Genomic DNA, 21,269 nt, shown 5'->3' on the forward strand with positions numbered 1-21,269 from the left:
TACACACCCTCCAACCTATTTGGATTCGAGTAGGCACAAGCTCATTTTCGGCATTTGTCACCACAGTTACTCTAGATTTCTTTGGAACACATTAAACGGGTGAAACCCAACAACTATCAGAAATAAGATAGATCACTCCACAATCTAAAAGCTTGATTATTTCCTTCTTCACAACTTCCATCATCGGAGGGTTGAGTCGGCATTGAGCCTCTCGAGATGTTTTAGACCCTTCCTCCAAAAGTATGTGATGCATGCAAGTGGTGGGACTGATTCATTTTATGTCGGCCAATGTCCACCCAATTGCTGTTTTGTATTCCCTTAGCACCCTTACCAACTTGTCCTCCTAATGTGTCGTGAGTGTGCTTGAGATGATGACGGGCAATGTCTCATCATCGCCCAAGAAAACGTACTTTAAATGGCTTGGCAATGGCTTAAGTTCAAGTGTAGGTGGCTGCACAACTGAGGGAAGTAACTTATTAGCCGAAACTGAAATCGAAATTGGGTCCAAAAACTTACCAGATTGTAGTGGCAATGATTCGAAGGCAGCCACCATCTCAATAACGTCTTCATTAGGGGGTACAGCAAGGGAAAAATCATTCATGCCATGGGGGTGCATGGTTACTACTTCATTGTTTTGAATGTCCATTCCTCCTGCAATGACCAATTCAAGTGCATCGTCATTCAATTGTTCAAAATGGTCATGCGCCAAAGAAGCAAATACATCAATAGAAAAACATGAGTGATCCTCACTAGGATACTTGATAGAATCAGAAAGATTGAAATTGATAACTTCCCCATCAAATTCCATCGTCAAAGTTCCATTAAACACATCAATCTTAGTATGGGCAATTTTCATGAATGGTTGTCCAAGGAGGATGGGTAATGTAGGTGAATGGTCCAACTCGTCCATTTCAAGCATGTAGAAATCCGCTGGAAAGATTAAGTGATTGACCTGCACTAAAACATCTTCCAAAACTCCCTTTGGATAGGCATTAGATATATTGGCCAATTGTATAATCACACCATCATTTTTCAATTCGCCTAAGTGCATAGATGCATAGATTGAATAAGGCATGACATTTATAGATGCACCTAAGTCTAACATGGCAGATTCAAAACGAGTATTACCAATTACACAAGGAATGGTAAAACTACCCTGATCCTTGCATTTAGTGGGCAGTTTACGTTGTAAAACAGCTGAGACATTTTCACTTACCATGACAACCTCCTTGCTCGAAATTCTCTTCCTAGTTGTGCAAAGTTGTTTTAAAAACTTGGCATACCTTGGAACTTGCTTAATTGCATCCAAAAGTGGTATATTGACTTGAACTTTTCTAAACGTTTCCAAAATATCCTTTTCAGCCTCCTCCTTCTTTGATTGCATAAACCTACGAGGAAAGGGTACATTTGGAGGAATAACGTTAGTATTAATCAAAATTGGAACTTCCTTACCTTTGTTGGCCGAATTGGATGGTTTATGAGCTTTTGGGGCCTGCGGCAAAGGTGTTTCCACCCTTACCGTGAGGGTGCTTTGCTCATCCTCTTCAATTATCAACTCTTCAACCTCATTGGAACGTAAATTGGACGGTTGGGGATCAGATCCAACTTGTTTTCAACTTCGCAAACTCATGGCTTTTGCAAATTCGAATCCTCCCTTCGGGTTGACAACGGTTGAACTAGGCAACTTACCTTGCTCTCTGAATTGTCCTACAAACTCCGCAATCTGCCCAATTTGCTTCTCCATTTGGTCCACCTTTTTGTCTTGGTTTTGCATTGCTTTGGCTTGATTTTCTTGCCCGAGACAAATTGGTGAGTAACTTAAGAAGTGTGTCATTATCTAAAGATGTACCTGATGCGTTTTGGGCAGGTTGTTGTGGGGCTTGTGTTGGTGCGTATTGCTTGGTATAGAAGCCCGGAGGTTGCTGCCTAAAGCCTCCTTGTTGTTGGGGTTGTTGGGGCTCCCGCCACTTGAAATTTGGATGGTCTCTCCAACCTGGATTGTACGTATTCAAAAATGGATCGTTCCTTGGCTGGTTTTGGCCTTGAAATCCAATTGCATTGACGCTTTCCCATCCACAATTTTCAATCAATTGAGGGCATTTTTCAAAGGCATGTCCTTGGATAGAACACACACCACATACACTTGGTTCTTTCATCCTTATTCATGGGGCCATCTGAGACATAATGGAAGTAAGATTAGCTAATTGTGATTGAATGTCAGATGTGGAACTTACCTCATTCACTTGTTGCCGTGGAGTGTCCCTTTGACCAACGCCTTCATATTGGTGAGCATTCAATGCTCGGTTAGCAATTAAGGTCTTGGCAGCCATGGGTGTTTTGTCCACCAAAGCTCCTCCCGCTAAGGCGTCTAGCATTTGGCGTTCAATTGGTAGAAGCCCTTCGTAGAAATATTGAAGAAGAAGCTCCTCCTTCATCTGGTGCTATGGACATGAAGCAACAAGGGTTTTAAAACGCTCATAGTAAGTGGGAAAAGATTCACCTTGGTTTTGCTGAATGCCACTAATCCTTTTGCGTAGTAGAATGACTCGAGAAGTTGGGAAAAACTTCTCCAAAAATGCCCATTTCATAATCTCTCATGATGTGACAGTTCCGGGGGCTAGCTCATACAACCAATCTTTAGCCTTTTCTAAGAGAGAAAAGGGAAAAGCCTTCATTTTCAGAATGCTCCCATCAACATTCACAGGGGTCATGCTCGAACAAACAACCTCGAACTCCTTCAAATGTTTATTAGGATCTTCCATGGACAACCCATGGAACTTAGGAATATGATACAATAAACTGGACTTTAATTCAAACTCGTCGGATTTTTTTTGGGCCGCCTTTGGATATTGAATGCATAAAGGCAGAGCATTGTCCAATCCCAAAGCGGAAAGCTCCTTGATTGTTCGATTGTCAACTGCCATATCTTGGACTTCTTCAAAAGTCCTTGTCGTGGCCTCCTCTTGCTCTTCTACTTTGTCTTCTTCAAGATCTGGTGCAGGTTGAGATGGTTGGGCTTCTTGTTGATTCCTTGCTCGTCTCAAAGTTCATTGAAAATCGTCGTCAAAGTCAAGGATGTGCTTATGAACAGGTTGAGAACTTCGAGTCATAAACCACCTAAAACAAGAAAACAAGTAAAATCAGCAACTAGGAACAAAAACACATGAAAATAAACAAAAAGAAATAACAAGGGATTAGCAAAATTGCCAATCCCCGGCAACGGCGCCAAAAATTTGATGCGAAAATTAACTTAACACACAAATTAAACCCTCTTGTATCAATTGTAGTAAGAATGTAAGTAGGGATCGTTCTGGACCGAGGATTATGAGGGCTTGCTAATAACCTTTAAACTGACTTAAAAACATATAAACAAAGTTAAAAACACTAAACTAGACTCAAAGGATTCAAAACAAACTCAAAGAACTCAAAACAAGCTAAAAACGCTCAAATCTACCTAAAAACACAAACTGGGCAGATTTAGACTCTAAACACACTTTTGGACGAATTTTGGTTTTAACTTGGTTCGAAATACTTAAAAACACAAACTAAATCAGTTTCTAACTAATATGACTCAACAAGGTAAAGGGGGTTTTGGTTTTGACGAATTTGAAAACAAAATAAGTAAATTAAAGAACTAATGAAATCTGCACGAATTTGAGTAAATTGAATGGATGGAAGGCTAGCTAGGAGGTTCTTCTCCACACATGACACACTTGCAAACAAAACGATTTCCAGTTGCTTTTCAATAAACTATGAATTCTCAACGCCTCAGATTAACTGTGAAATGCACTAATTAACCCTCAGATTTTCCTAATTTCATTTAATTGGATGATTGCATACAACAACCCAAAGCATTCCCACAAGTTCCCTACATGAATTGCATAATAGAGATACAAGCAAGAGTCATTAAGTTCTATGAAAATCATAAGCATTGACGAAACACTTATAACTATGAATTGCATGAAATTTATGCCAAGAATTTACTTAACACGGTTATGACGAGCAACCTTCACTACTTGTGAATATAAGTTCATAACGATTAGGTGAAACTCCCTTATATCCTAGCATCAAAGTTATGCATGAAAATTAAGCGTGCACTCTCAACCAACACACATAAATCAGTTTTAATTCAAATGGATAAGTAAATTGAATTCATAACTTATGAATCACAACTGAAAGTAATCAAATCATATTGCAAGCATGAACATGGTTTCGAATTCCCCTCTAGCTAAAGGGGGTTTAGTTACTCATAATTGCAACAAAATCAGAAAATAACAAAGTAGACATTGAAAGCAAGAACGAAGTACACCTAAAACGCTCCAAAGTTTCAAGCTTGAAACGCCAAGGACCTTCATTTTCACCACCTTGTTGCAGCACAAGTGTCTAAGGATGTGTATGGATATATGGAAAGGTTATGAATGTATTTAGGATTGGTGAATGTCTCGGCCAAGGGAAGGGAGTGTATAGAGTTGTGTTTTGAGATATATGGGAAATGAATGGATGAATGGATGGTGCTCACGACCAAGGAATGAAAGTGTAAGTGTATGGAGTTGTGAGATGTAAATGTAGTGTCTTTGGATGGATTTTCTTTTTATTTTCTGTTATGGTGAAGGGTTGATGTATTTATAGGCTAGGGAGAGGACCACCATCTAATTAAGGTGGTAGTGGTATATGTTGTGGTAATGAGTGGATGTAATAGGTGTAGTGGTTGAGTGTTGTGGTAATGAGTGGATGTAATGGGTGTAGTGGGTGAGTGTTGTGTAATGAGTGGATGTAATGGGTGTAGTGGATGGAGCTCACGGCAAGGGGATGGAAGGGAATGGATTTGTGAGATGTCATGTTTTGTTATGGTGTGGTTTGTGTATGTTTAAGGAGAATGGATGGCTGAATGTTAAAGGAGAAAAGACCCCCATTTCCTTGCGGCAAAATTGTCTCCCTTACATGTGTATATGAATGATGTCTCCACACTTTACATGTGTCTCTCTGCCCTCCAAGTTGTCCATGCACTTTGCATGTGTGTGTATGCCCTATTTTCTTCCATGTGTCGTGCTTTATGTTGTATCTCCATATGTACTAGCTGTTACACTCACACACACATATGCTCTTCATCATTTCAGCCACAAATCAACCCATTTTCTGCCCTCCAAGCTGTCCGTGCATTCCTCCATCTTTTCATGTGTGTTTTTTGTCATCTAATCATCATTTCCACATGTACAAGTTGTTACACTTGCACACACACATGCTCTTCCTCATTTCAACCACAAATCAATACACTTTATGTCCATGTCGTGCCTTTCTTTCCCATGTGTGTGCTGCCATGCTCCTTTCTCTCTGTGCATCCTCATGTCTCCATATGCATGCACCTCTTTGCATGTGTGTGTCTCTTTTGCATGTGTGTGATGTCCATCTTTCTTCCATGTGCCGTGCTCCCCTTTGCATTTGCACACATATGCTCTTCATTATTTCAGCTAGCAACCAACACAATTTCTGCCATCACATGGCAGCTATGATGTTTGTAGTTGTAGGTCAACACACTTGCACACACACATGTTGATTTCCAGCTTAAAAAAAACGTCCATCCTCATGTCTCCATGTGCATGCAATCCATTTAAGCCCAAAATTGCTCCAAAACGCACCAAAATGCACTTTTCTTGCCAACTTTGTTATTAGGACCTACAAACACACAAAAATGGCTTAAAACACTCTTATAAGCAATAACTAGCTAAGTAAATGCAAGAAAACATGTTAACTAAGTCATATAAATATGCTTCTATCAGCTTACAACATGGCACATACCATACAAACAACAAACTAGTACATCCAGAGTACATGGCATATGCCACCCAAACAATAAACTAGTACATCCAGAATACATGGCACATGCCACACAAACAACAAACTAGTACATCCAGAGTACATGGCATATGCCACACAAACAACAAACTAGTACATCCAGAGTACATGGCACATGCCACACAAACAAACTCATACATCCAGAGTACATGCAGAAAAAGAGGGCACTACGAGTCATCCTCATCTGAGGCCGAACCCCTAACAATATCACTCTATGTTTCAACCTCATTGCCATTACCACATTCCTCGGCATCTCCAGGACCATCCTCACTCTCCTGAGACTGCTCACTGATACTAGCCTCATTATCAGAGTCATCATCACTACTAGGATCAACTGCGAGGACGAAAGCTTCACCTTTTTGTCGGTACTCATCCATCTCATCACAGTACTTTCAGATAATGCTTCCATTGTCATAACGCTCAAGGACGGTCATCCATTTCCTTTTCTTAAAATTAGCCGCCCGGATGCAGTGAGGTCTAAAGGCATCGTGAAAGGCCTAAGAACCTAAGAACTCATGCGCAGCAACATCCATCTCAGTTGGGAAACTCATCTTCAGCCTAGAAACCTTAACCAAGGCACTATCCAACTCCCCTTTAACCTTGGAAACCTCAAGGATGGTTGTTTCCAACTGTTCCTTAGTCGATTCCAATTGTTTCTTGAGTCTCAGGTTCTCACCATTCTGCCTCTTCAAACTCTCAAAGTTTTCATCCTTAAGGCGGATGGCATCAGCCAAAGCTTTGCTCGTTTTTCTGGCGTCATTCACAAGCTGCTTATTCTCTTTAAACTTTGCCTTGTACCGCTCGACCTCTCGTAATCTGTCATCGTACTCGATCATGACCTACATGACAAGATGATCATCACTACCAGGAAAAAGAGGGGAGAAAGCAAAGAAATGACAGAGTAACACTTACATAAGAAAATAGCCTCATCATCTGGTCATGATCTGATTCGTTCTCATCTAGCTGCTCGCCAAGCTTATCAATAATGGATCGACGTCTTGCCATGTAATTATTGACATACTTAAAACTACTTGGCTGCATGGCAACTTTCAAGTCCTTCCAATGAATGCTGCCAACCTCTTCCTTGTACTTTCTTTTACGGCTAGAGCTAGGGCCACCTTCTTGGTCAGTAGACTCCATGGTTAAAGGAAATATGGGATTTATGGTAAGAAGATAAGGCAACAGTCGTCTCTCCTTCTCTGCAACTATGGTAGCAGCACACCCGATGGCCTCAGCTTCAGCCTTCTTTGAGGCAGCAATCTTGAGGACCTCCTCTTGCGACTTAGGTTTAGAGGTTGGCCTCACCCAGTGCTTACGAGCTCCCTTGTGAAATAAAATGTCGTCTACGGGAACTAACATGTGTGTTTTCCCTTTCTTGCCCACTTTTTCCACTGAACAAGAAAAATCAAAGTAAGGAATGCAACTTTGTAAAAGAAAGAGGGGGCAAAATGAAAGACACAACTTACTTGCTCGTCTCTGGCACTCCGACATTAGGGGCTGGAAACCGTACTTTCAAAATAAGGGTCGAAGCTTGCCTAAATGTTTATCCTCTTTGGGCACCCTCAACACCTTCTCTACGTCAACTAGCTTCCGTCCGGACAACTTGATGGTCCCTCGCGTCACTGCACGAAGAAAAATGTTAGAAGCAAGAGAAAATCACAACAAATAGCAAATAATGCAAACAAGGGATACATTACAACTTACAGTCTGGAAGTGAGTAGGAACACGTCGCTCAGGCGTAACACCTTTATCATACTCCCAATCATTATAAAGAAAGCACCAACGGTTTTTCCAAGTGCAGTACGCCTTTTTCTTACCAAAGACAATACGCTCTCTCTCACTCCGACATGCACACTCTGCATACCCAATGCACGCTTTCACCCGGCGCATCTTATAGCAGCACCACCACTGATGAAATGAAGGCTCACTTAACCCACATTCCATCCAAATAATATAAAACCCGATTAAGGTATCCCAAAAACCAGGGTAGAGTTGCCCAGACGCATATCCAATGAAAGACAACATCCATTGCAACCACAAGTGCAAAGGCAGCTTCACCCATAAAGTCAATAATAACTGGGTATAGAACATAACATGACCCTTTGGCGGTTCAGAGGACATTTATTGATGATGCATCAAATGCATTCCTACACTACGAGGGATACTACATGACTGCCTTAGGGCCTCAAGCTGTTTTTCGCTATCTAACAAGTTTTGCACTAAATGGTTTACTGTGGACTCAGAGCGAAATATGGGTATGCCGTAATAAACAACCCCCTCAACCACTAACATGAAGAAGGAAGAACCAATATTGGCTAAAGCTTGACAATTGCAAAGATCACCCAATCTCGAATTTTTTGTACAAGACTCCAACAAAAGCCCTGAAGACTCCAACATTGCAAGCTCAAACCTAGAGTTGGAGTTAGGGGAGCCCTTATCACTAGGACTTCCAAACTCTAACATCTACAACAAACAAAAAAAAACTCTATCACCACATGAAAGATCGAACCATAAGGAAGTTCCTAGGGCACGGAGAAAAACTCAATCAGTTCATTATATTCTCAACCAAATACATGAACACTCAAACAATTCAACAAGAATGAAAGCATGCAATCTAGTGGAGAAGACTACCAATCTGAAGATAGTGCAAAGCAATGCCGGAATCCCTCTCAACTATAAGAGCACTCTGTCTCCAATAATCACTATAAAATGAGCAAATGAAGACAATGAAAAGATTGGAAACTTATCATTCTTATAGGGTTCAACATGGCCATAGAAATTCAAAATTCAAAATTCAAACCATGAGAAAACCCCACATGGAAAGTCTTCAAACTTCCACACAAGCTAGGGAGTTTTGAAAATTTAAACTTGCAACACCCTTTCTCTCCCTAAAAAAAATTAAAAAAAATCCAGAAAAAAAAAGGAGGAGGTGAACACATTAGCTTCATCAAAAGAGTTCAACCATAATTCACAAAAGCTTCACACACTCTTGATCAAGACAATGTGAAGCAAAACGAATTTATGGTGCCAACAGGAGCTTCATCAATGGAGGGCAATCACAATTCTCAAAAGCTTCACATACTCTTGATCAAGACAGTGTGAAGCAAAACCAATTTATGGTGCCAACAAGAGCTTCATCAATGGAGGGCAACCACAATTCTCAAAAGCTTCACACACTCTTGATCAAGACATTGTGAAGCAAAACCAATTTATGGTGCCAACAAGAGCTTCATCAAAAGAGTTCAATCACAATTCTCAAAAGCTTCACACACTCTTGATCAAGACAGTGTAAAGCAAAAACCAATTTATGGTGCCAACAAGCTTCATCAATGGAGGGCAACCACAATTCTCAAAAGCTTCACACACTCTTGATCAAGACAGTGTGAAGCAAAACCAATTTATGGTGCCAACAAAAGCTTTATCAATGGAGGGCAACTACAATTCTCAAAAGCTTCACACACTCTTGATCAAGACAGTGTGAAGCAAAACCAATTTATGGTGCCAACAAAAGCCTCATCAAAGGAGTTCAACCACAATTCTCAAAAGCTTCACACACTTTTGATCAAGACAGTGTGAAGCAAAATCAATTTATGGTACCAACAAAAGCTTCATCAATGAAGGGTAACTACAACTCGTAGAAAGCTTCACACACTTTTGATCAAGATTGTTCGAAGCAAATTCAATTTATATGGTTCATCCAAACCTTCGACTACTACAAGGTGTGGCTTGCATCACAATCACTTGCTCAACAGTGTGGAAGCAAAATTTGTACATGTTGTCTCTCCCACATTTTCAAATTTCTAATTTTCCCAAAAAAAAAAGGAAATTGGGAAATTTAACAAAGCTTCATCAATGGAAGACAACTACAAATTCTCAAAAGCTTCACACTATCTTAATCAAGATAGTGTGAAGCAAAATTAATTCATGGTACCCAACAAAAACTTCAACACCAAAGCTTCAACACTAAAGCTTCACCTACAAAGCTTCAACTCCAAAGCTTCACCTACAAAAGCTTCAACTCCAAAGCTTCACCTATAAAGCTTCAACATAAAAGCTTCACCTACAAATCTTCAACTCCAAAGCTTCACCTACAAAGCTTCAACACAAAAGCTTCATCCACAAAAGCTTCAAAACCAAAGCTTCACCTACAAAGCTTCAACACCAAAGTTTCACCTACAAAGCTTCAATACCAAAGTTTCACCTACAAAGCTTCAATTCCAAAGCTTCACCCACAAAAGCTTCAATTCCAAAGCTTCACCCACAAAAGCTTCAATTCCAAAGCTTCACCAACAAATGCTTCACCTACAAAGCTTCAACACAAATGCTTCACCTACAAAGCTTCAACTCCAAAGCTTCACCTACAAAGCTTCAACATAAAAGCTTCACCCACAAAAGCTTCACTTACAAAAATTTCACCCACAAAAGCTTCAACACAAAAGCTTCACCTACAAAAGCTTCATTCACAAAAGCTTCACCTATAAAGCTTCAACACAAAAGCTTCACCTATAAAAGCTTCACACACTCTTGATCAAGATAGTGTGAAGCAAAATCAATTCATGGTACCCAACAAAGCTTCAACCTCAAAGCTTCACCTACAAAGCTTCAACACCAAAGCTTTGCCTACAAAGCTTAAAATATATATATATATATATATATATATATATATATATATATATTCAGAAATTTGAAAATTCGAAAATTCGAAAAAATAAAATAAAATTGCCTAGGCCTCCTCTTCTTTGGGCCTAACAACTTTCATAACAAATATATATGAAAGAGGAGTTTTGGGCTACCACTTAGAAAGGAAATGCCTCATTCGTCAACTCCCTCGACTGGAGACTTGGGGGACTCCTACCATATGCTACTGCACCTTGATACTCGGAAGTCTCACGACCACTCAGTGACTTGGATTTTTCAAGTCTCCAACCAAGAAGTTTTCCTTACTCAGGAAATTAAGGGAGCACTACCTCAATATACATGTTTCACTCACAAAGCTTCAACATACAAGTTTCAACAAAAGAAAAAAAATTCAAAGAACTTAGTGAAGAAGGCTTTGGTGTATTTAACATAATACGTTGAAATGAAGCAAAGCTTATTTATTGATATCTCCGATAAGTTACAAATATGTACATATACATGAGTCAAAATAAACAAACAAAAAAGAGCATTCACAAAGGTTGCTCATGAGAAGTCTCAGCAGTTGGTAGAGCCCTAGAAAGAAAAGGCACCGGAGGATGATCATTCGGAGCCTCAATACTGGACAGAACCCCAGAAGGATGTGGCATCAGAGGTTGATCATTTGGAGCTTCATTACGCAGTACAACCCCAGAAGACGAAGGCAATAAATGTCTTTGGAACAAACCCACAAACCTCTGATGATCAAGTAAAATCTGACCATCAGATTCCTGCATTTGGTCAAGCTTCCTCTTTATGTTTGTAGCTTAGTCATGTGCGAGCCTGTGCAACTGTTTATTCTCATGCTTGAGCCCTCTCATCTCATGTTTGAGACTTATCACTTCAGCCGCCAATGATTCAACTTGGCGGGTTCGAGCAAATAGACGTTGTGACATATTAGACACAGAACCTGCACACTGAACACTGAAAGCCAGATAATCCTCTTAACAGCCAACTCATCAGACTGTTTAGAAAGTAGTCTGTTATCTTTATGAGTGAAAAGGTTCTTGGCCACCACCGCAACGGTCATATCATTCTTCATCACAGAGTCCCTAATGGTAAGAGGACCAGTAGGGGATAAGAAGGATGTGCGCCATATGTTGTCTCTGAAGTACGAAAATTAGGGGAAAATTCCTACAAGCAATAACTCTCTGAATGTACTTTTTGCACATAATTAGTGCCCCTATAAAAGAAAGGGCAGCAGGGTTGTTTGTTTAAAAATCAAAGAGGCACCACTTACCGGATTTCGAGAAGCAAATTTTCCTGAGTAAAATATGTCGACAATCCCTACATGCAACATCGGCTTCTCGAGTACCACAGATAACTTTGCAAAAGATCTCTGACAAAGTTTAAACACATAAATTTTGAAGGTCCAGCTACCATACTATTACTCACAAGGGTAAAGGAACAACACCACTGCTTGATAACTGGAAAGTCTCTATCTGTGTCAACCTCCATGCTCTGTGGCAAGGCAGACTGGCAAAAATGCCTAACCTTTACTCACATTCGAGAAAACACTCCCAACAACATTGCTTGCTTAAAAATCAAAGAGGCACCGCTCTCCGAATCTCCAGAGTCAAACTCCCAACAAGATTACTTGCTCAACAATCAAAGAGGCACCACCCTTCGAATCTCGAGAGCCAGACTCCCAACAGGATTACTTTCTCAAAAATCGAAGAGGCACCGCTCTCCGAATCTCAAAAGCCAAACTCCCAACAGGATTACTTTCTCAAAAATCGAAGAGGCACCGCTCTCCGAATCTCAAGAGCCAGACTCCCAACAGGTTTGTTTTCTAAAAAATCAAAGAGGCACCGTTCTCTGAATCTTGAGAGCTAGATCCCCGACAGGATTGCTTGTTCAAAAATCGAAGAGGCACCGCTCTCCGAACTTCGAGAGCCAGATTTCCTTGGATAAAGCTTGTCTGCAATCTTCACACGTAACATCAGCTTTCCAGATACCACAAACCACTTTTTTCAAAGTGTTCTGACAAAGTTAAAACACATGAATCTTGCAGATCCCACTACATTACTATAACCAAGAAGGGTAAAGGAACAGCGTTACCACTCGCTGTTGGGACAATTCCTATATATGTTGACCTCCATCCTCCACAGCCAGGCAGACCTGCAATTAAAAAAAATGCTCAACTTTTCTTCACATTCGAGAGGGCACTCTCAGCAGAGTCTCTCGAAATACTCAGCTTCTTTTCCCTCCGATATACCTCTGCAAACAAGCTACACCAGAGCAAAAATATCTCATATCATCAGGGTTAAAAGCAAGAGTATCCCATATCATGCTTTTTCCCTGTATTTTCCTTTGGCCTTGTTCTTACCTGCAAAATAAGGAGAAAGAGAGCAATCAGTCAGCACTTGGAATCAAGCTTCCAGTCAGGAACTAACTGCCTGGAACTCCTTGCCTGATTACTTACCTGGCATTGCTCTCGAGTACTCATCTTCAACATTTTATGCTTCCAGAAAAGATACCACATTTACCTAAGGAACAGATAAGGCAAGTGAAAAGGATACAAGGAAGCATGTGGACACAAGCGCAACAGAACACGTGCCAATTCATCAATTACTTTGTCAACAGCAAAAGTATCTCATATCATCAAGGTCGAATGCACTCTTGATTTGATGGACTTGTTTTGACCCTCAAATTCTTGAGTCGGCCTTATACTCTGGAGGAAACCAGAAAACCCTCCAGCCTAGTTCAAGAATAAGCTTGTGGAAAGTTACTTCTTCAAAAGCAAAAGTATCTCATATCATCTCTTCTCCTTTTTCTTCTCTTTATCCTTCATGTTGCCTGCAAGATAGAGAGAATGAGAACAATCAGCCGGAACTCGTAATCAAACTTCTGATCTAGGACTGATTGCTAGGAGCTTTGATTGCTTACCTTGTCTGTCACCTTTTTCGGCAGATCTCTTAGTTTGGCAACTTAGGGACTCCTACTACATGGTTTGTATCACGTTTGACCAAGCCTGAAACTACAAGTAAGCTTCAAGTGAAATTGATACATTACCTTGTGCATCTCCATCGGTTAAAGATACCACCATTGGATAGAGAAAAAGTACTTCCAGAGAAGATGCCACATCTACCTATGAGACAGATAAGGTAAGTGAAAACGATACCACACTTCGGTACTTAGAAGTTTCGTGATTACTCAGCGGCTTGAATCTTGCAAGTCCCCAACCGAAGGGATTCCCTCACTCAGGAACTTAGGGGAGCACTGTTTGTACCATACTTGACCAATCCTGAAACTATTGAGCACTGATCCACGTTATACCATCAAGGACCCAGAAGAGTTTCCCTCTAACCAGGGGGCCAATCATAGCGCGACACGTGTCAACATCAGAAGCCAATCACAACACGACACGTGTCAATGTCAGAACAAAGCTAGAAACTCTCTTCTATAAAAGGAGATCATTCTCCCACAATATTTCCTAATGTCATTTATACTAAATCATTCACTAGTACTCACTAAATGAGAGCTTGAACCTATGTACTTGTGTAAACCCTTCACAATTAATGAGAACTCCTCTACTCCGTGAACGTAACCAATTTGGGTGAACCACGTACATCTTGTGTTTGCTTCCCTGTCCCTATCCATTTACATACTTATCCACACTAGTGACCGGAGCAATCTAACGAAGGTCACAAATTTAACACTTTCTGTTGTACCAAAGTCCTCACTGATTGTGTGCATCAACATTAAGCATTCTAATCTGCATTGATCAATGCTTACATGGAAAATTTCCTTGAAGTGCTGAGAATATTCAACCCTAGTTATCGCCAAAAATGAGTCATCAAGACTGCAGTGAAAAGGAATTTTCCTCACACAGCCATCTGAGAAGTCCTCTAGCATCCAATTTTCCCCAACTTTGATTTCATATCCTTCGAGGCAATGACAATGAGGATACCATAGCTGGATGCAAATACTAAAAGCACCACACGACATATTAACCTCACATTCATCCGATGGTTCAAATGAAATCTGATCTCATCCCCTGAAGTCTTGGTACCAGGCATAAAATGTGAGCTGACCATTGACTTCAAGTGTGCCTCTTATAAAGGCATCAGTATAGTCACATAAATTAAAAAATAATTCATCTAGCTCAAAAGAAAAAGGACTAGGTGTAGGATTTTGCACGTTTCTCCAGAATGTAAGAATTAGTTTTCTCTTGGTGCGATTATTGTATCCAAGCTCAGCAGCCGGCAGCCAAGTATCCGACGAGTGATCGAAACTCTGCCATATAACAACATATGAATCAAATGCATCTATTATGACAAAGTTCCCATTGTTAAGAAGCGACCATAGTGCAACTTTGGAAGGCTACTTAAGGTCAAATTTCCATTTTCGGCAAGTTCTAATACTGAAAGTTTCAGTTCAGAAACAGGTTGTTTTCTGTTTGCGACCCAAACTGCGGTATTAATGATTTGAGCACTTTGATTTGTGTACCAAATTCCTATGTAATAGTTTGAAGGTAAACCTGGTCTGAAGAAACCGAGCTCAAATGTTCCACTTGAAGAGGTTATTATTTGTGCCCCGGATAGAGATTACCCTGGAGAGATGGTGTAAGACGTCATGGAAATACAAGTAATGAAGGTACTACATAACAAAAATCTCCAACGTATAGCAGAGTAGAATTTTCGTATTCATCTCTTGATAAAATTGTAACAAAAGAGAGAGATTGCTGCAAGCAGAAGCCAAAACTGGTCCTTCCTTTGAATGATTGGATCTTGACCAGATATGTTGCATCAAAATACAATGGACCTGACTTACAAGACAATAAAGGACTTCACATCACCCGTCGAAGCCAGAGCTCTTGGGTTTTCTGTCACTCAAAAGCAGAAGTCGCTTCGGCTCTAGATTCTCCTCGAGTCAGACTTTGCCAAAATGTATACTATTGGTGTGAGTCTATATTTTAGGAGAAAATGAATGTAAATATATTGTAATTATTAAAGTCATGTTTTAGGAAGGATATTTTGTCCTTTATTATTTTTTTTGTTTCCTTTTGTAACAAAGATTGTATGTACTTTTATTCAGGATTATGGAATACAGAAATGTTAAGCCGTAAAATTCTATTTGGCATCAGCGCCAAGTTTGCTATAACCTTAGAAACTGTAAAACAATATTTTCTTCAGTTGCTGTGTTCGGTCGACTTGTTCCTGCGCTGCTTGTTGCAGAAATCGATCAGGCCGTGTATATTGTATTTTCAGCAGCGTGATCTTGCTGTTGCTGTGTGTTGTGTTGTGCTTTTGTAAGTGTACCGTGTATTAACTTGCAGTGTGTAGTTGTCAGCTACTTGTCTGCTACCATACAAATACTTGAGGCTGCTAAGGTATTGATTGTGTTCTCTAATTAGAGTTGTTGCGTGGAAAGTTGTGATGTGCTACCACCTTATTTTTGTACTGTGTGAATTTCATGAGCGTGTTTTCTTTGCTGTGATCTTCTAGTGTTGCAGTCTGCAATTGTTTCGTAATTGCTGTGATTGTTTGTTGCTTTGTTGACCAAAACAAAAAAAAACACACAAAAATAAGAAAAAGAAAAGTAAAGGTATTTGCTGCTGCAATCAGGTAGCAAGCATTAATTCATCAAGTGGGTTGTTCCCATTCTACCTTGTTTTTTTTATTGCTTGCTATGACGTGAGCAATGCTTGTGCAGTGTGGTTGTGCGTACTTGTTGTTTTGTCTGTGATGTGCAGTGTATAAAGATTGTTGTGCAGGTGTTATTACAATGACCAATACCGGTTGGATTTTAGATTCCGGTGCAACAGATCATATGACGTATGATAGAACTTTGTTTCAGTCCATGAAAGATCCTTATAGAAAGTGTGTGGCAACTGCCAATGGTACTACTGCTGATGTTGTTGGAGCGGGAACAATGTCTCTTACACCCTCTCTTCCCTTACATAATTGTTTATTGGTTCCATCGTTGTCCCATCACTTATTGTCTGTACCTCAAGTCACTGAACAATTGGATTGTGTTGTATTAATATATCCTTCATTTTGCTTGCTTCAGGATATTCAGACAAGAGAGATCATTGAGTGTGGCACTAAGAGAGAGGGGCTATATTATATGGATGACGTGGTTCCTGGAAGAGCTAATTTGGTTCATGCATCACGTAATAGTAATCTACATAAGGTATTGTTAATGCATCATCGTTTGGGGCATGCATCGTTTGGTTATTTGAAACATATATTACCTAATATGTTCAGTGGTATTAAAGACTAAGAATTGAAATGTGAAGTATGTATTTTAGCCAAAAGTCATCGTGCTTCATTCCCTCCAAGTATGATTAGAAGATCTTCTCCGTTTGTGCTAGTACACTCTGATGTTTTCTCCGTTTGCGCTAGTACACTCTGATGTGTGGGGGCCTTCCCCTATTAGTACTACTACAAGAATTAGGTGGTTTGTTACTTTCGTGGATGATTGCACTCGTATGACGTGGTTGTATGTGTTGAAAAATAAAAGTGAGGTTTGTGATGTGTTTCGTTTGTTTCAACAAATGGTTAAGACTCAGTATTCTTCTGATATTAAAGTTTTGTGTTTTGACAATAGTGGAGAGTACATAAATTCTAAGTTATCCCGGTTTCTACAAGATCATGGAATTATTCATCAAACTACATGTCCACATACTCTGCAACAAAATAGGGTTACTGAGAGGAAAAATCGTCATATCTTAGCAACTGCTCGTGCCTTACTTATTGGTGCGTCCGTGCCTAAACGGTTTTAGCCTGAAGCTGTTACCTATGTCGTGTATGTGATTAACCGTATGCCATCCTGGGTTGTGGACTTTCGTACACCTCTCCAAGTGTTGACATAATTTGTTCCCATAGTGTCCACTAATACTCTCACTCCTCGTGTGTTTGGATGTGTAGCCAATTTTCATATTCACAAGATTCATTGTAGTAAATTAGATCCATGTGCTATCCGGTGTGTCTTTCTTGGGTTTGCTCCCCAATAGAAAGGGTATAAGCGCTAGCACCTTGAAACTCGCCACATGTATGTGACCATGGATGTTACTTTCTTGGAATCCAAGTATTTTTATGCTTCGATTCCATCACCTTCTGATCACCAAGAGGAGAATACTAGTGGTGATCTTAGGTGGTTGGAGATACCAGATAATGTAATATGTAGCTCAGGGGGAGCGTGTGTTGAAAACAAAAATTGTGAAGGCTCTTGGCAAGACACTACCGAGAATGAATACAATGAAGATAGTGAGGGTTCTCAGCAATAGCCTGTTGAAAATTGGACTACTGTTCAGCTGCCGGGCACCAAAACAGTTGATGCTTCTCGGCAACAGTCTGTTGAGTATGATGCAGAGTACCGGCAGGAGTCTGCCGAACCAGTAGTTGTTGAACCCGACCCGTACCCCTCTTTCTCTCGAGCTCAATAATGCCACCCAATGTGTCTTCTCTGAATATTCCTGAGGTAAGCAAAACTAATGCTCATGTAACTAATCCAGATAATATTATGAGTACATATAAGTTGCCGCCAAGGCAAAATCGTGGTGTTCCTCCTGACAGGTTTTCTCCTGAAAGAAATGTGAAGTATCCAATAGCTAATTATGTGTCATGCTTGAACCTTGCACCATAACATCAAGCCTGGGTGAATAATGTGGAAGTAATCCAAGCACCAACCCGAGTTGATGAGGCCTTGAAGGATCCTAAATGGGCTGCTGCAATGGATGAAGAAATGATGGCACTGCATAAGAATGATACGTGGAAGGTAACAGAGCTACCAAAAGGAAAAAAACTGGTCGGGTGTAGATGGGTCTTTACAATCAAATACAAGGCATATGGATTAATGGACAGGTATAAAGCAAGATTAGTAGCAAAGGGTTATACACAAACTTATGGTGTTGATTATCAGGAAACCTTTTCTCTAGTAGCGAAGATGAATACAGTACGAGTTCTTATTTCTTTAGCTGCAAATTTGAATTGGCAACTGAAACAGTTTGATGTAAAAAATGCTTTTCTTCATAGGCACCTGAAAGAAGAAGTATATATGGATTTTCCTCTGGGGTATAATGCTGGAAGGAAAACCGAAGTATGTAGGTTGCGAAAGTAACTTTACGGGCTTAAGCAATCACCTCGTGCATGGTTTGGTAGATTCACTCAAGTTATGAGGAAGATTGGGTATTATCAAAGTCACTCTGATCACACGTTATTTGTGAAATGGAGAAGTGGTAAAGTGACGGCCTTAATTATTTATATGAATGACATGATAATAATGGGTGATGATTCAGATGAGATGATGAAATTAGAAAAAAATCTTGCCGCTGAATTTGAGATGAAGAATTTGGGAGATTTGAAATATTTCCTTGGAGTGGAAGTCGCCCAGTCGTCTAGAGGTATTTTCTTGTCTCAACGTAAATATTTTCTAGATTTATTAAAGTAAACAGGCATGCTGGGATGTAAACCTGTGGACTCTCCCATCACAGAGAAACATTACTTGGGGATTTATCTAGATCAGGAACTGGTTAACAAAGGTAGATATCAAAGGCTAGTGGGGAGACTGATTTATTTGTCTCACACTCGTCCAGATATTGCCTATGTCGTAAGTGTGGTTAGTTAGTTTATGCACTCACCAAGTGTGGATCATATGGCGGCAGTAATGAGAATCTTGGCATACTTAAAGTCTGCCCCGGGAAAGGGAATTTTGTATGAACATCATGGACATATGAGGATCGAGGGATTTACTGATGTTGATTGGGAAGGTGATGTGACTGACAAACGATCTACATCTGGGTATTTCACATTTGTTGGAGGTAATTTAGTTACGTGGCTGAACAAGAAGCAGAATGTGGTATCACGATCCTCTACCGAAGCCGAGTATAAGGGTATGACACATGGTGTGTGTGAGATCCTTTGGCTATGAAAGTTGCTTTGGGGTCTTGGTTTTACACAGAAAGAGGCGATGAAATTGTATTGTGACAATAAGTTTACTAGAGAAATAGCTGAGAATCCGGTACAGCATGACAGGTCACAGGACCAAGCATGTTGAGGTTGATAGACATTTTATCAAAGAAAAGCTGGAAAAGAAGATGGTGTCAATACCGTTCGTGAACTCAGAGGAACAACTTGCGGATATCCTTACTCATACCGTGTGTAGTAGGAGGTTCGATGACTCACTTATCAAGTTGGGCATGTTTTCCTTAACATGGGAACTTTAACGAAAAGCACCCGGTACTGTTTACTTTAATGAAAAACCACATTTTTACACTAAAAAGTCAATCCTGGTACTATTCATTTTACCCTTTATTTTGTCCTTATCATTAAAACTCAAAGTTTTCAAGCCCTTTTCATTAGTTCGATGACTCACTTATCAAGTTGGGCATGTTTTCCTTAACATCTATGCTCCAACTTGAGGGGGAGTATTGGCGTGAGTCTATATTTTAGGAGAAAAGGAATGTAAATATTTTGTAATTATTAGAGTCATGTTTTAGGAAGGATATTGTGTCCTTTATTATTTTTTGTTTCCTTTTGTAACAAGGATTGTATGTACTTTTATTCGGGATTATGGAATACAGAAAAGTTAAGCCGTAAAATTCCAGAAGATTTCCAAGGATAACAATACTGAGCCGACTGAATTTGAAGAGTCGGTTGCTCAAGCAGTATTTGATTTGGAAAACACAAATCAGGAGCTGAAGAGTGACCTGAAGGATCTCTATATCAACTCAGCAATTCAAGTTGATGCGTATGGAAGCAAGAAGGCCGCGGTTATCCATGTGCCCTATAGGCTTAGGAAGGCTTATCGCAAGATCCTTGTTCGCCTCGTGAGGGAGCTTGAGAAGAAGTTCAGTGGGAAGGATGTGATCCTGATTGCCACACGTAGGATTGTGAGGCCTCCTAAGAAAGGGTCAGCTGCTCAACGTCCCCGCAGTCGTACACTAACTGCTGTGCATGAAGCAATGTTGGAAGATGTTGTGTTGCCTGCTGAGATTATTGGAAAGCGCATCAGATACTGTCTGGATGGATCCAAGACAATGAAGGTATTCTTGGACCCCAAGGAACGAAACAACACCGAGTACAAGCTGGAGAGCTTCCCTGCTGTTTACCGGAAGCTTTCAGGAAAGGATGTTGTGTTCGAGTAACCAATCACCGAAGCATAGAAATATTTGGTTTACCTGAAGAACTGCAGTTGAGCTGGCAGACGATTTAAAATTTTGATGTTGAGGACATGGTTTTAGGATAGCCTTTGACGGATTTTGTTCTCTACATTATTAGCGCGTATTTTCATTCTGTTTTCTTAATCGAAGGATTTATAATCATCAAAAAACAAAAACAAAAAAAAGAACTTCACATCCACAATTTTTTTTTTTTTTTGTGACCCGATAACGACCTGATTAGTTATAAAATTTGGGGAATAAAGTTGCATATCTAAAAGCCCCTTTTCATATGCCTAGTTACTTTTGGAATGACGAATATGCAACCTGATTCACGGCTAAAGTTGCATTAAAATTTGGGGAATAAAGCTATAATATCCTCTACAAAAAATTTCAATAAAGCTATCCTATTTCCAGTAAAAAAAAAAGTACAATTAGGTTTTGAAATTGGGAGAAGGGGAGGAGGGAAGGGGAAATTGAGGATTGTGGAAGCAGCTTTGGCCTGGTGTGGTGCAAGCAAAAGCTAGGAAATTGGGGGAAAAGAAACGAATGACTTGTTGGGTAGCTAATAAATAAAAATAAAAAAAGTTGCAGTCGTATATAGGCGAATATGTTTTCTTACACCATTAAATTAGAG

General features: G+C 40.0%; 2 protein-coding genes across 3 annotated transcripts; one reads left to right on the forward strand and one right to left on the reverse strand.

Annotated features, from left to right (window-relative positions):
* Positions 1 to 5,780: 5,780 nt before the first annotated feature.
* LOC126626992 (uncharacterized) lies at positions 5,781 to 8,376 on the reverse strand. 2 transcript variants are annotated; one of them, XM_050296414.1, is made up of 4 exons: positions 7,558 to 8,376; positions 7,320 to 7,475; positions 6,766 to 7,244; positions 5,781 to 6,692 (listed from the first exon to the last, which is right to left on the reverse strand). In XM_050296414.1, the coding sequence occupies exons 2-4, from the start codon at positions 7,342 to 7,344 to the stop codon at positions 6,351 to 6,353; spliced, it is 846 nt and encodes a 281-aa protein (XP_050152371.1). In that variant the 5' UTR covers positions 7,345 to 7,475; positions 7,558 to 8,376; the 3' UTR covers positions 5,781 to 6,350. The 2 variants fall into 2 exon arrangements, with proteins under 2 accessions (XP_050152371.1, XP_050152365.1); XM_050296408.1 differs by having other exon boundaries at positions 7,320 to 8,376.
* Positions 8,377 to 19,128: 10,752 nt separating this feature from the next.
* Positions 19,129 to 20,645, forward strand: LOC126613866 (40S ribosomal protein S7-like). The gene is made up of 3 exons (XM_050281487.1): positions 19,129 to 19,332; positions 19,435 to 19,494; positions 20,081 to 20,645. The coding sequence occupies exons 1-3, from the start codon at positions 19,129 to 19,131 to the stop codon at positions 20,618 to 20,620; spliced, it is 804 nt and encodes a 267-aa protein (XP_050137444.1). The 3' UTR covers positions 20,621 to 20,645.
* The last annotated feature ends 624 nt before the right edge of the window (positions 20,646 to 21,269 follow it).

The sequence above is a fragment of the Malus sylvestris genome, chromosome 1 (assembly GCF_916048215.2).
Source record: "Malus sylvestris chromosome 1, drMalSylv7.2, whole genome shotgun sequence".
NCBI classification, from domain to species: Eukaryota; Viridiplantae; Streptophyta; class Magnoliopsida; order Rosales; family Rosaceae; genus Malus; species Malus sylvestris.

What these genes read in the sequence shown, in the direction of transcription:
- LOC126626992 (XM_050296414.1), bottom strand. Translation starts at nt 7,344, where the DNA reads ATGTCGGAGTGCCAGAGACGAGCAA. An exon ending in GGAGTGCCAGAGACGAGCAA is followed by an intron (nt 7,245 to 7,319) that starts GTAAGTTGTGTC and finishes TTTCTTGTTCAG; the next exon opens with TGGAAAAAGTGGGCAAGAAA. An exon ending in TGATGAGGCTATTTTCTTAT is followed by an intron (nt 6,693 to 6,765) that starts GTAAGTGTTACT and finishes CTTGTCATGTAG; the next exon opens with GTCATGATCGAGTACGATGA.
- LOC126613866 (XM_050281487.1), top strand. Translation starts at nt 19,129, where the DNA reads ATGGCGGCAGTAATGAGAATCTTGGCATACTTAAAGTCTGCCCCGGGA. An exon ending in TGAACAAGAAGCAGAATGTG is followed by an intron (nt 19,333 to 19,434) that starts GTATCACGATCC and finishes GGTTTTACACAG; the next exon opens with AAAGAGGCGATGAAATTGTA. An exon ending in GAGAAATAGCTGAGAATCCG is followed by an intron (nt 19,495 to 20,080) that starts GTACAGCATGAC and finishes GTAAAATTCCAG; the next exon opens with AAGATTTCCAAGGATAACAA.